The sequence below is a fragment of the Sceloporus undulatus genome, chromosome 6, assembly GCF_019175285.1.
Source record: "Sceloporus undulatus isolate JIND9_A2432 ecotype Alabama chromosome 6, SceUnd_v1.1, whole genome shotgun sequence".
NCBI classification, from domain to species: Eukaryota; Metazoa; Chordata; class Lepidosauria; order Squamata; family Phrynosomatidae; genus Sceloporus; species Sceloporus undulatus.
The window spans coordinates 118,671,836-118,685,536 of NC_056527.1; the positions used below are offsets into that span (position 1 = coordinate 118,671,836).

The 13,701-nt window shown below is 47.7% G+C and overlaps 2 protein-coding genes across 7 annotated transcripts in view; one reads left to right on the plus strand and one right to left on the minus strand.

Moving 5' to 3' along the window:
• LOC121933281 (chloride channel protein ClC-Ka-like) overlaps window positions 1–5,215 on the plus strand; it is a 46,895-nt gene extending 41,680 nt beyond the window's left edge. For 3 of the 5 annotated variants that reach the window (XM_042472767.1, XM_042472769.1, XM_042472771.1), the window contains 4 exons: window positions 847–923; window positions 1,868–1,942; window positions 2,694–2,798; window positions 3,684–4,071. In XM_042472767.1, the coding sequence (XP_042328701.1) occupies window positions 847–923; window positions 1,868–1,942; window positions 2,694–2,798; window positions 3,684–3,869 (443 nt within the window). In that variant the 3' untranslated portion in view covers window positions 3,870–4,071. Of the gene's footprint in view, window positions 1–846; window positions 924–1,867; window positions 1,943–2,693; window positions 2,799–3,683; window positions 4,075–4,414 lie in introns of those variants that run through there. The other 2 variants (XM_042472768.1, XM_042472770.1) reach the window with 2 other exon arrangements.
• A 516-nt stretch (window positions 5,216–5,731) lies between these two features.
• LOC121935374 (actin-like protein 6B) overlaps window positions 5,732–13,701 on the minus strand; it is an 11,077-nt gene continuing 3,107 nt past the window's right edge. For both annotated transcript variants that reach the window (XM_042476819.1, XM_042476818.1), the window contains 6 exons: window positions 12,756–12,817; window positions 11,404–11,518; window positions 10,355–10,435; window positions 9,500–9,595; window positions 6,289–6,375; window positions 5,732–5,929 (listed from right to left, as the gene is read on the minus strand). In XM_042476819.1, coding sequence (XP_042332753.1) covers window positions 5,849–5,929; window positions 6,289–6,375; window positions 9,500–9,595; window positions 10,355–10,435; window positions 11,404–11,518; window positions 12,756–12,817 — 522 coding nt within the window. In that variant the 3' untranslated portion in view covers window positions 5,732–5,848. The remainder of the gene's footprint in view (window positions 5,930–6,288; window positions 6,376–9,499; window positions 9,596–10,354; window positions 10,436–11,403; window positions 11,519–12,755; window positions 12,818–13,701) is intronic.

Genomic DNA, 13,701 nt, shown 5'->3' on the forward strand with positions numbered 1-13,701 from the left:
TCCAAAAAGCAAGCCTTGATTTTTTGCCCTTTGATCTAAGGGGCACCTTTTCAATGTGCCATTGGTATGGATTGGATTTGAGCATCCACAGATTTTGGTTGCCACAAAGGGTCCTGGAACTAAAGCCCAGTGGAGACCAAGGACCCCGCTGCAATAACAACAACAACAACAACAACAATAATACCCCATTGCACATAATGGGACTTGAGCATCCATTAATTTTGGTATCCATGGGGGTCCTGGAACCAAACCCCAGCAGATACCAAGGACCCACTGTAATAATAATAATAATAACAACAACAACAACAACAACAACATCCCATTGCATTAATTAATTTATTATGCTTTATTTATATAGTGCTGTAGATTTGCACAGTGCTGTACATAAAATCAGTAAAATAGATTTTAAAAAATAAACCTGCCTATGGCATACATTCTACAGAATAATACACATATTCAAAATGCTTATAATGGGATTGCAGCATCCACAGATGTTGGGATCCACAGGGGTCCTGGAACCAAACCCCAGCAGATACCAATGGCCTACTGTAAAAGGGTCCATCCAAAAGAGCTGGCAAATGTAATATCGGAGCCCTTGGCAATAATCTTTCAGAAGTCCTGGAGAACAGGAGAAGTCCCAGCCGACTGGAGGAGGGCAAACGTTCCATCTTCAAAAAGCGGAAAAAGAGGATCCCAACAATGATCCTCCAGTTAGTCTGACATCTATACCAGGAAAGATTCTGGAGCAGATCATTAAATAGAAGGGAATGCCCTGTTTACAAAACGTCAGGCTTCCTGGTCCTTTGAACCCATGGCATCTCTTCTTCTTATTCCTTCTTTTTGCAGTGGCACCCCGAGAGGAGGAGCCCCCCGCTTCCAGCGTTTCTGGGGGTCCTTTGGTGGAAGGCGAGGAACAAGACAAGGTCAGCGGTGGTCAGTCTGGGTCAGCTGCATCTCTTCCATAGCCCTCCATTCTGGCACTTCTGATCCTGGTTGAACTGCAGGTTCCTGAGGTGCATCATTGGGTGTAGCACTAGAGAAGGCTAAACACCTCACAAACTATAAATCCCAGGATTCCATAGGAGGCAGCCCATGCCAGTTAAAGTGGGATCAAATTGTGGAGCGTGGAAGAGCCAACATGGTGGAGTGGTTGCAGTGTTGGACTTTTTTGGATGCATCTGCACTGCAGAATTAATGCAGTTTGGCTCAGCTTTAATTGCCACGGCTCAGTGCTTTGGAATTCTGGGATTTGTAGTTCCCTGAGCTATTATTTAGCCATCTTTGCCAGAGAGCTCTGGTGCCACAGCAAACTATAAATCCCAATATTTCATAAGGTGGAGCAAATGGCAGTTAAAGCAGTGTCAAACGACATTACTTCTGCAATGTGGCTGCAGCACAGGACACTGGGGGACCTGGGTTTGAATCCTGGCTCGGCTGTGGAAATTCATTGGGTGAGTCCCACTCTCTCAGCCCCAGAAGATGGCCATGGCAAACCCCCTCGGAAGAAACTTGCCAAGGCAACCCCATGGTAGGTTTGCCTTAGAGTTGCCCTAAGTTGGAAATGACTTGAAGGCACACAACAGCAACAGCAACAAAAGATGGGACTTGCAAGCCCATCACAACTCGGAGTGGAAGAGACCCTCGTCTCGAACCCCTACCCTGTGGACAGGGATGTAGCCGGGGGGGGGATCTGGGGGTCCGGACCCCCCCCTTCCATTAGAAAAATGAATGGTGTGTGCTGCTGCGCCGCCGCACTCAAGCCCCATTATAATGGTGGCACTTAGTTTGGACCCCCCCCTTCCTAAAATCCTAGCTAGTCCTGTGGACTTTTTAACTGGGCTCACTGGTTGCCTTTTTCTGATTTCAGACTTCAAAGTCCATCCCAGGGAGTGCGGACAGCCGCCTGCCCCCCAAGAAGGACCACTGGCGATACTACAACATGGTATGTTATTGAGATTTTGGGGTGCTGGGAGGGAGAATCTACAAAGGGGTGAGTTTAATGGGGGACTAGAATTTGGGGGTCCCAGAATTGCTGCGGGGATGGCAAGCAGGGGAGGTTTTGAATTCGTGGCCTCTGTTTTCCCTTCTCTCTTTAATGGCAGGTTTTTGGCTTAGACTATATGTTCTTTGGGTTTCCCTTCCAGATTTACCATTCTATGGGCTGAGAAGTCCAGTGTGTTGAGCATAGTAGTTCGGAGATAGAAACACAGTCTTACTTTTTCCTTGCAATCAGGGCTTAGATAAGTTATTTATTATTTTTGGACTACAGTTCCCAGAATCCACTGGCCAGCCTGGTTACGGGGTTCTGGACTTTCTAGTCCAGAGCCAGATACTTTCCCAAGTGCTGATGGGGCTCTTACCGGTGGCTTCTGTGCCAGGGGTATGTGAACCCATTTGGGGTTTTAGACTGAACACTATCACACACATTCCAAATAGATTCACCCCCTTGGGTAGCTCTTCTAAAGTTTAGACTCAACGCCGGAGCGGATGCACTGACACAAAAGGTCACCGCTTTTGTCTCTGTTTAGGGTGGACTCTGGTTCAATATGTTCTTTGAGCCCCAGGTTTGTTGGGGTCCCTTCCCTGTTGGAGAGTAGGACTGGTGTCCAGTGGAGAAAAGTGCATCTCCCACAATGCCCCCTTTGCTTCGGAGCAAAGCATAATGGGAGTCTGGTTGGGGTCTCTTTCCCCAGGTGGAGGAATGGGAATGCCAACAGCTCCAGGAGACCCTCCCCTTGGAGGCTGTGCCCACTGATCCAGCACCTTACCGACTCCTGCCCAAGGAGACCCTCTACCAGGTGAGTCTCGGGTCAAGGATTCGCACCTGGCACACCCTCCTTTCAAAATAGCGCACTAGAGTCCAATGGTTTCCAACCTTTGGTCCTCTTGGTGCTCTGAACTTCAGCTCCCAGAATTCCTGATTGTTGGCTAAGATGGCTGGGGCTTATGGGCATTGGAGTCCTAAAACCTGGAAGACTAAAGGTTGGGAACTGTCGGTCTAGAGCAGCGATTCTCAAACTTTGGTCCTCTGAATGTTTTAATAATAATAATAATACTGTAATAATAATAATTTTTATTTCTATCTTCCCGCCTCTCCCGATGGATCGAAGCAGGATCACAGCAAAGTTAAAATTACAATTACAATATTGCAGCATTAGTTACTGCACCATTAAAAACCACAATTAAAAGAATAAAAACAAGAATGTTAAAACATAAAAACCTAAAAACATTAACATCAATCAATCACGGGACCTAAGCTCCCAGAATTCTTAACTTTTGGGGGCTTTTGGGAGTCAAAGTCCAAAACACCTGGAGGACCAAAGGTTGGGAACCACCCGTCTGGAGCAGCGATTCTCAAACTTTGGTCCTCTGAGTATTTCTAACTTCATCTCCCAGAATTCTTACTCTTGGCCAAGGTGGCTGGGGCTTCTGGGAGCCGAAGTCCAAAAGGACCAAAGGTTGGGAGGGCCACCATAAGTCAGAAACCACTTGAAGGAGTGCAGAGTCTTGCTGTGTGCCATGTTCCTGTTTTTGCAAAGCATGTGCTGGGTTCCTTCCCGAAACAGAGCCGGACTGTGCAAGCATGCACCCTCTTGAAGGACCCCATTCGCATGCACTCATGTGGGCCCTTCCTTCTGCCCCAGTGACCCCCTTTTTCTGTCTCTTTTGCCCTTTTCTTGCAGTGCTATGACCTCTTCAACCTCCTGAGCCTCCGTACAGCGTATGTGACTGATGTGGGGCGCCTGGTTGGTGTTGTCAGCCTCAAGGAGGTGAGTTTCCTGGGGATTCCCAGGGATCCAGGGGAATGCAGCGGATCCACTGTGGGCTTTAGTATGAACTTGGGAGGCAAGAGCCACAGCCACTTATGAATCTCTTCTGGAGTTTGGTCCAAACTGCCTAAAAAAACCGCAAAGTGCTGGACCTGTTTTGAAAGAAATAGGCTGGAGCATCGTTAGTTGCATCTGCACTGCAGGGATAATCCAGTTTGATGCCGTTTTACTGTATTTTAAAAGATACTGTAATCCATACCATAATCCAGTTTGACACATTGAGCCACTGCCATGGCTCAATGCTATGTAAAATCCAAAGTCCCATTAAACACAATGGCCTAGTAAAATGGTGTCCTTTATATGAAATGGCAAAATCAAGGTTCGCTTGTTGGAATTTTATAGTTTTTGGATTATTTTCAATCTATGGATACTTGAATCTGTGGATATGGAGGGCTGGGGGTATGATTTTGTGACCTGCAGAAAAGGGGTTTTTGTTATGGGTAACCATGCTGTTTTAATGTGTCTGTCCCACGCTCTTGCTGGGAGGGGGGCCTTTGGGGTTTCATGAGATTTGGGTTGCGGTCTGTGGACTTTCCCAAGGTGCCACATATGCCTCTGACCTTCTCCCGCTTTCTTCCATTCAGCTCAAAAGGGCCGTGGAGCAGTGCGTCAAGGGCACTATTGCCAGCAGACCCCAACAGCCGTCAAGTGAGCCCAGTGACCAGGAATAGAAGCCCACCAAAGAGGGCAAACTCACCACCCTCCAAAATTAAGGTGGGATGATGGAGCTTTAAAGTGTACCCCCAAATCTCTGCTCCCCCCATCACTTGACCTTCTGCCCATCCAGCCCTGAGACCCCAAGGGATGATGGATGAAGCCAGGAGGGCAGAGCAGAAGGGCAGCCATTTGGGAAGGGGTCCCTCACATCTCCTTTACAAAATGGGGGGCACCAGATGGGAGAGAGAAGGAAGACGGACCTGATTTGGGAAGGGACTCCCGAATAACCCTCTGCCATCCCAATGGTGCAGCTGCTTTTAAAACGTCCCAGTTTCTCTCTCCTCCTCTCACTTAGTCTTAAGCTTACTTCCCAGAAAAGTCGCGTAATCACGTGTAACGATTTCACACGACGTCGCACAAAACCCACTGTTAAAGCGGTCATAAAGAACCATTAATGCACATCTTTTTACTTTTGGGGTTTCAGTGACGATGCATTTCCGACATCACTTTATTTGTGCCATTTGCGTGTGATAATCATTTGCACAATTACTCACCATTTCCGCTTTGTTTGCAGTATGCTTTAAATGTGCTTAAATCTCACTTCAATGTCAAAACCAGCCCCATAAACTCCTCTGAAACAGAGCAAACGACCATGCAAGCTCGACTCAGGCTTGCATCCTTCCGAGGAGGGAGCTAAAATGAGTACCCAGACTGTTGGGGGCAAATTAGCTTACTTGCTAATTAGCTTCCTTGCTGTTCACCGCAATGATCTTTGGAATAGCGGTATATAAATAAAACAAATTATTATTATTTATGATTGGTTTATAGGTAATTTTTTTAAATGCCACCATAAGTGTACTTTTTATTTCATTTTTTAAGAAAAACCCACACATTTATTATTTTGTCAACACAAAAAAATGTAAACAGTAAAAAAAAATTATCTTGAATCCATTAAGCAATTTGGTGAATAAATAGAACCACTTAAGTTACGTATAAAATGAGAGTTGGAGGTTGTGGGGAGATTGGGGAAGGGGCAGAGGGAAGAGCGAAGCAACCCAAAACCCACAAACCAACTGTCCGTCCGTCTATCCTTCCTTCCTTCCTTCCTGTGGGGACGGTGAAATAAGGATCCTCTCCCACGCAAAGGCCATCTCTCCTTAGCCGTGTTGCGAGTTCGAGTCTTGCAACCTGCTATTGGGAAATGGGAGTGCTCCTCTGGAGGAAAGGCCAAAACAGGTGCCAAGTTGGATGTGGGTCAAGCAGAGCTCTTGGGACGGAAAGCAAAGCCAGGGTGACACGGGGGGTCCATGGAGTGTCTGTTTTTCCAGAAAGGGGATAGCAAGGAGCACGTGTTTTTCGCATCAGGGGCACTTCCTCTCCACACATTGCTTGCCTCCTTCCTCGTATTCTTGCTTGGAGATCCACATCTGCTGGAAGGTGCCCTGAGGAAGACGAGAAGAGGAGAAACACCCAACATCGTTGCTACTCCATCACCCCACGTCGCCTAAAAAACCCCCGAGGAACGCATCGGCACTGCACCCCTTTACCACTTCCATTGAGTGGTGTCAAACTGGATCATTGCTGCAGTGCAGATGCAGCCTTCAAATTCTTGCTCTAAGTCTACAGACTTTGGCATTGGAGCTCTGTTTGCACCCAGATTTTTACTCTCCTTCCCTTGGGTTGCTCTTGCCCCTTCCCCAAAGGTATCCCACCTGCCCTTGCTGCCCAGAGGACCCCTTGGGTCCCGAAACCTCTGGTGTTGCCCCCCAGCAATCCTTGTAGCCCCTTGTGACAGACTCACTAGAGATGCCAAGATGGAGCCGCCGATCCAGGGACTGAACCTCCTTTCCATGGTGCTGTTGCTGGCAATGAGCTTCAGGCGCATGCTCTGGAGAAACAGGGGGAAGAGAAAGAGGGGTTCATTTGGCCCCTAAATTAAACCTGGCATCGATTGGGCCGTCATGCCACAAATAAAATTGCACAAGGTAACAGCCAGTGTGGCATCTTTCCTTCTTTTTTCTGCATTTGAATCACCTACTTTGAAGACGAAACCTGTGTGACCTGAAAAGCTGATTCAAGCATTTTATATACCTTATATACTTGACTATAAGTCGACCTCATGAATAAGTTGGGGGCAAGTTTTGGGGCAAAAACTATGGATTTTAATCGGGAGTTTATCCCGTGAATATCCCGGAAAAACCGCGTAATACATGAAACCATTTCACATGACGTCGCACAAAACCCGCCGTTAAAGCGGTCACAAAGAAGCTTTAATGCACATCTTTTTACTTTTGGGATTTCAGTGACAATGCATTCCCAATATCACTTTATTTGGCAACTGAGTGCGATAATAATTTGCGCGATGACTCCCTGTTTTCGCTTTATATGCAGAATGCTTTGAATGCACTTTAATCTCTCTTTTAATGTCAAAACCAGCCCCACTGTGATAAACTCCTTAGGGTCATGTAAAGGATGAAGCAAAAGAACTTACAAAATTCCAGGAGGCATAACTGTTTGTGCCAAAACTAAAAAGCTGGATGAATGTGAGAGTAGAGGAGGGTCAGTGCTTCTGGGACAGTTTACACTCTTTCCTTTTGAGATAAAAGTTACTTACAGCGTGCCACGGAGAGGGCGAGAAGCCAGGGTTTTGGGCAAAGGGTTTTGACTAAAAATTCTAGACATATACATGGCTCTATGCAGTACACTTGTCCCTCCATATTGGCCAGGGTTAGGGGCACAAGCCCCCCGTGAAGAAGGAAAAAACGCAAATAAGAAAAACACCATGTTTTTACCTGAGAGGACATCTCTCTTAAGAATCTATAAGTCCTCCAGGGCAACTCTGTGGTCAACGTCCGACAGACACTGGCCATAGAACTGTCCTGGAGGAGCTACAAAGGCCTAGTAGAGTGCCCTCTCCAGGAATCTCTAGGTTCTCCAGGGCAATTCTGTGGTCAACGTCCGACAGACACTGGCCACAGAACTGTGCTGGAGGAGCTACAAAGGCCTAGCAGAGTGTCCTCTCAAGGAATCTCTAGGACGGTCCTCCAGGGCAACTCTGTGGTCAACGTCCGACAGACACTGGCCATAGAAACTGGAGGAGCTACAAAGGCCGAGTAGAGTGTCCTCTCCAGGAATCTCTAGGTTCTCCAGGGCAATCTGTGGTCAACGTCCGACAGACACTGGCCACAGAACGGTGTCTGGAGGAGCTACAAAGGCCTAGCAGAGTGTCCCTCTCAGGAATCTCTAGGACGGTCCTCCAGGGCAACTCTGTGGTCAACGTCCGACAGACACTGGCCATAGAACTGACTGGAGGAGCTACAAGGCCTAGTAAGAGTGTCCTCTCACAGGAATCTAGGTTCCTCCAGGCATTCTGTGGTCAACGTCCGACAGACACTGGCCACGAACTGTGCTGAGGAGCTACAAAGGCCTAGCAGAGGAGTCCCCTCAGGAATCTCTCAGGACGGTCCTCCAGGGCAAACTCTGTGGTCAACGTCCGACAACACTGCCATAGAACTGCACTGGAGGAGCTACAAAGGCCTAGTAGAGTGTCCTCTCCAGGAATCTCTAGGTTCTCCAGGGCAATTCTGTGGTCAACGTCCGACAGACCGGGCCATAAACTGCGCTGGAGAGCTAAAGGCCTGTAGAGTTCCTCTCCAGGAATCTCTAGGTCTCCAGGGCATTCGTGGTCAACTCCGACAGACACTGGCCATAGAACTGCTGGAGGAGCTACAAAGGCCTAGTAGAGTGTCCTCCCAGGAATCTCTAGGGTCCTCCAGGGCAATCTGTGGTCAACGTCCGACAGACACTGGCCATAGAACTGCGCTGGAGGAGCTACAAAGGCCTATAGAGTTTCCTCTCCAGGAAATCTCTAGGTTCTCCAGGGCAATTCTGTGGTCAAACGTCCGACAGACACTGGACATAGAACTGCGCTGGAGGAGCTACAAAGGCCTAGTAGAGTGTCCTCTCCAGGAATCTCTAGGTTCTCCAGGGCAATTCTGTGGTCAACGTCCGACAGACACTGGCCACAGAACTGTGCTGGAGGAGCTACAAAGGCCTAGCAGAGTGTCCTCTCAAGGAATCTCTAGGACGGTCCTCCAGGGCAACTCTGTGGTCAACGTCCGACAGACACTGACCATAGAACTGCATTGGAGGAGCTACAAAGGCCTAGTAGATTGTTCTCTTTAGGAATCTCTAGGTTCTCCAGGGCAACTCTGTGGCCAACGTCCGACAGACGCTGACCACAGAACTGCATTGGAGGAGCTACAAAGGCCTCGTAGAGTGTCCTCTCCAGGAATCTCTAGGTCCTCCAGGGCAATTCTGTGGCCAACGTCCGATAGACACTGACCATAGAACTGCATTGGAGGAGCTACAAAGGCCTAGGAGAGTATTCTCTCTAGGAATCTGTAGGTCCTCCAGGGCAACTCTGTGGTCAACGTCCGACAGACACTGGCCATAGAACTGCATTGGAGGAGCTACAAAGGCCTAGGAGAGTATTCTCTCTAGGAATCTCTAGGTTCTCCAGGGCAATTCTGTGGTCAACGTCCGACAGACACTGGCCACAGAACTGTGCTGGAGGAGCTACAAAGGCCTAGCAGAGTGTCCTCTCAAGGAATCTCTAGGACGGTCCTCCAGGGCAACTCTGTGGCCAACGTCCAACAGACACTGACCATAGAACTGCGCTGGAGGAGCTACAAAGGCCTAGTAGAGTGTCCTCTCTAGGAATCTCTAGGTCTTTCGGTACAACTTTTAGTTAAAATTGACCACAGAGTTGCACTGGAGGACCTAGAGATTCCTAGAGAGAACATATTAATCAAAGCCGTGAATAATCAAAGCCACAAATAGAAAAGATGCAAATATGGAGGGAGGACTGTATTAGCAACTTCAAGGGAGAGTTTTGCTTGCATGGCACCCCATGGCCATATTATCTGTCCTCCTTTTCTCTCCCAGATCTCTCGTTCCCTTTCTTTTTCCTTCTCTCTCATTCACATCCGCACCCACAGGCGCAAACTCACTGGCGGCGTTTTCTGAGAGAGTTCCCGGTTCAGCCGGTCCGTAAAGCCTTGTAGCAGAGTGTTTCCTCCAGTGACAATGACGCTGCCATACAGACCCTACAAAGAAGAGAAAGGAAGAGAAGAGAAGTCAGAGGAGAAGTGCCACTTATGTTCTTTTCACCCTTCCTGCGCAGAGCAAGTGCGGCCTAGTGGTTTGAGTGTCAGACTATGGCTCTGGTTTGATCACCCACTTGGCCATGAAACCCTCTGGGTGACCCTGGGCGAGTCACACTCTCTCAGCCTCAAGAGAAGGCAACAGCAAATCCCCTGTGAACCAATCCTGCCAAGAAAACCCCTTAATAGGTTCACCTTAGGGCAGCGGTTCTCAGCCTGTGGGTTGCATGACCCCTTTGGAGGTCAAATGACCCTTTTGCAGAGCTGACCTAAGACAATCAGAAAACACATGTTTCCGATGGTCTTAGGAACCAAGACTCCACAATTTTGGGTTGGGAGTCACCACAACATGAGGAACTGTATGAAAGGGTTGCGGCATTAGGAAGGTCAAGAACCATTGCCTTGGGGTCTCCATAAGTCAGAAATGACTTGAAGAGACACAACAGCAACAATGAAGATATACAGTATCCCTTCCAAGTCTGCAGACTTGAAATTGGCAGACTTGATCCGCGGAGGGTGACCCACTATTGAGGTGAATGGGGTGTGCTCCCACGCTGCGCGCCCTATACTCACGTGCAGAAGCTTGATTATGTGCATGTCTCCTAACTTGCGGGGGGGGGGGGGTTCTGGAGCGGAGGTCCCGCGTGTTAGGAGGGACAACTGTACTTTAGGTCAAAAATATTTTTGTGTCCCCCAACTCACCGGACGGATATCGATGTCGCACATGCCGATGCTCGTCGTGACCACGTGGCCGACCCCCAGCATGGTGTTCCCGGACAGGCCCTAGAAAGCAACAGAATTGCTGGGTGTGCATGACAAAATAACCCAGTTTTCATAAGGACATACCCTGCGACGGTCCCAATTTGGCAGGGACAGTATCATGCCCTGCCTGCAGGAGGACTTGGAGGACTCAGAGGATGAGCCAGAGCCTCCCCTGGGACCTGAGCCTGAAGTTGTGGAGCCTGGGTCATATAAGCGGCTGCAGGATGCCTGCCTTGGGGCCAGTGATGATCTGACTTCCTTGGGGAACGTACTCCGTCTCTGGCTCCCATTTGCTCTTTGGACTGAAACCTTGCTCCTTGGACTGCTGACCTGCCTTGACTTTCCGGAACCTTTGACCTTTGGACTGCCTTATTGACCTGTCCTTCTGATAACTTGGACCTTGGACCTTCTTGACAAATCTTTGGGTGAAACCTCTTGTGATTCTGGACTTGGAATCAGAGACTTGGGCCTGATTCCCACTACCTTTTAAACCAGATCACAAATCAGTTTGAACCCTGGTTCCCACGTGAACCGAATCGCCAAAGTGATTCAGAGAGGGGGACCATGCACTAGACCCATTTAACCCGTGTCTTTTTGACTGATTTTCCCCCACATCTTCTTTGATAAACTGATCCTGCGCAAGTGCGAACCAGATACGGATCGGAATCAATTTAAATTCGCCCCTTGGCCATCTGGAGCGGGTGCATTTTGAGTCGATTGAGTGGGTTATTTTATTTTATTTTGCAGCAAGAAAATGCAATTGGGGCAAATGTAGTGTGAACCACGCTCCGCTGCTGATACGATGCATGGATTTGGATTGTAAAGCGATTCATTTAAGTGGGAATGATTCCAAGGAGGAGAGGAGAGGAAGAGACAGAATCTTGTCATTCTCTCTGTTGCCACAAGGAGAAAAGGCCATTTTCTGCACGATGCATCAAAGTGCACCCACTTTCCCCTTCTCTACCCTCCCTATCCACAACCCCGTTCACCTTCACGTTGGAGGGGTCAAAGAGACCTTCGGGGATCCGGAGCCGCTCCGCCCCGTAGTCCGTGTTGTAGCCATTGGGCATTTCGTAGTGGACGGTGGGCATCTGGGCAGCTACCCTGGTGTGGGGGCAGAAAAAAGAAGGGGGTTTAGTAGCCCAGGTGTCTCATCCTTCGGCCCAACCCAGCATAGACTCAAATGTTTGGGGAATATTTTGGTTTGGTTTTCCCCCCACAAACCAACTTTAGCTTTGCTGCAATGGAACATGGCTTGGGATAGAAGACCTTGCAAAGACTTGGTAGATTTGCACTGGTAACAGCGGCAAGAATTTATTGCAACCTCACAGACGTACTTCCAGAGCTGTGTTACTCTGCATAAACTTTGCCAAAGTGTGGGAGAATGACTTTTTTTTGGACTCCAAAATAGGAGCAAATATTTTTGGACTCTGTCATCAACAGAGCAGATTCCCTGTGTGCAAACCTTTACACCGCAAACAAATGCAATAGATCTCAGGATTTCACAGGTCTCCTGGTTGTCCTTTTTGCAAATGGATGGCTTTCCTGTCCTTCCCTCCCACTGACTTCAGTGGAGAAACTGATGCAGATCTATTTCCGTCTCCCTGCGGTCAAGAAGCCCACCTTTCTGACCTCCCCAAATTGTCATCTCATCGTCACATGCCGTCCTTCGGGTCACTCTTCCTATACAAACTTGGCACCCAAATTCGCAAACAATGACAATTTGTGGTAAAGGTCCCAGGGACCAAAAAATTGGCCCCCAACTCACTGAGTTCCCCTTGTTTTCTCCAGATTTTACTGTCTTTTTTGCATAAAATTATTTCATATCTTTTTAAAAATATTTTTAAATTGAAACTAAACTTCATACATACAAATTTTTAAAAATACATAATTCCATATATATATATATATTGCATTCTGTTATTATTTAATATAATTTAATTTAAGTGTGTAGCTGCCCTTCTCCCAGGTGGCTTTTGGATCACTCTTCTCCCTTTTGAGTCAATCTCTCTTCTTTGTATTAATCTTGTATTAATCCTTCTGTGGACAAAATATATAGGGCTTTTTTTCTTCTTTATAGGCTGCATGGAAAGGGCATTACTATTATTATTATTATCATCATCATCATCATCATCATCATCATCATCTAAAAACTTTTTGGAGAAGAGGTCTCAGCTTGCACGGTCCATCTTACATTTTCTCTCTCTTTCTCTCTTGCACATGCATGTGCGCATACAATGCACCTTTACATGCTGTTACTGGAGTACCCCCAAATGCCAGCCCCTATTTGCGCAAACTGTACCCCAGCCCCAAATATCCCAAACCAAACCAAGGGACTCACTGTTCGTCGTAGGGAGAGTCTGACACTTGCAGCACAGAGGCCTGGAAGTCCTGGATAACCTCCTGGTTTTGGGGTGGAAGGAGAGACATTTGGATGTCAGTGGTATCTTTTCCCCAGCCCCTCGTTTCCATCAGCCCACAGTAAACCAACCTCACTTTGGTGCACCAAAAGACAAGAACAGGACTATCTCCCAATCCTACTCTAACCTCCATCATCCTGTTGCACTCCCAACCCTGATGCAAACTAGGTTGAGGGGTCATGGGTTCTAGTGATAACATTGCTCCCTTCAAGGTGGGAGCAATCCTGCAGGACCTCTGGATGCGGCTGCATTACAACTCCCAGCATGCCTCACCATTTGGCCATGCTAGAGATTGGATTTATGGGGATTACCACTCCCAGGCTCCCCCAGAATGAGATCTTGGGAAAAACAGCTTTATGAAGATTACAACTCCCAGAATCTCCCAGAACCAGATCATGGAAAAAGTCTGTTTATTGGGATTACTGCTGCCAGAATCCCCCAGAAAGAGAGTTAGAAGAAAGCAGCTTTATGAGGATTACAACTCCCTGAATCCCCCAGCGAGTTGGGGAATATTGGGAGCTGTGATTTCAATAATGGTCCTTTTCCCAAATGGGAATTGTAATCCCAATAACACCACTTTTCCCAAAATCTGGTTCTGGGGGATTCTGATAGTTATAAATCCAATAAATCCAATTTTTGAAAAACTCTGTTTCTGGGGGATTTTGGGAGCTTTAACCCCATTAAAGCCACTTTTCACAAACTCTGGTTCTGAAGAATTTTGGAAACTCTAGTCCCACTTTCTCCAAGAACTCTCTCAGAAGTCCAGGTTCCTAGATTTCTGCCCCCCAAATCCTTGCTCCCTCTTTGGCCTTCCTTCCTTCCTTCCTTCCTTCCTTCCTTCCTTCCTTCCTTCCTTCCTTCCTTCCT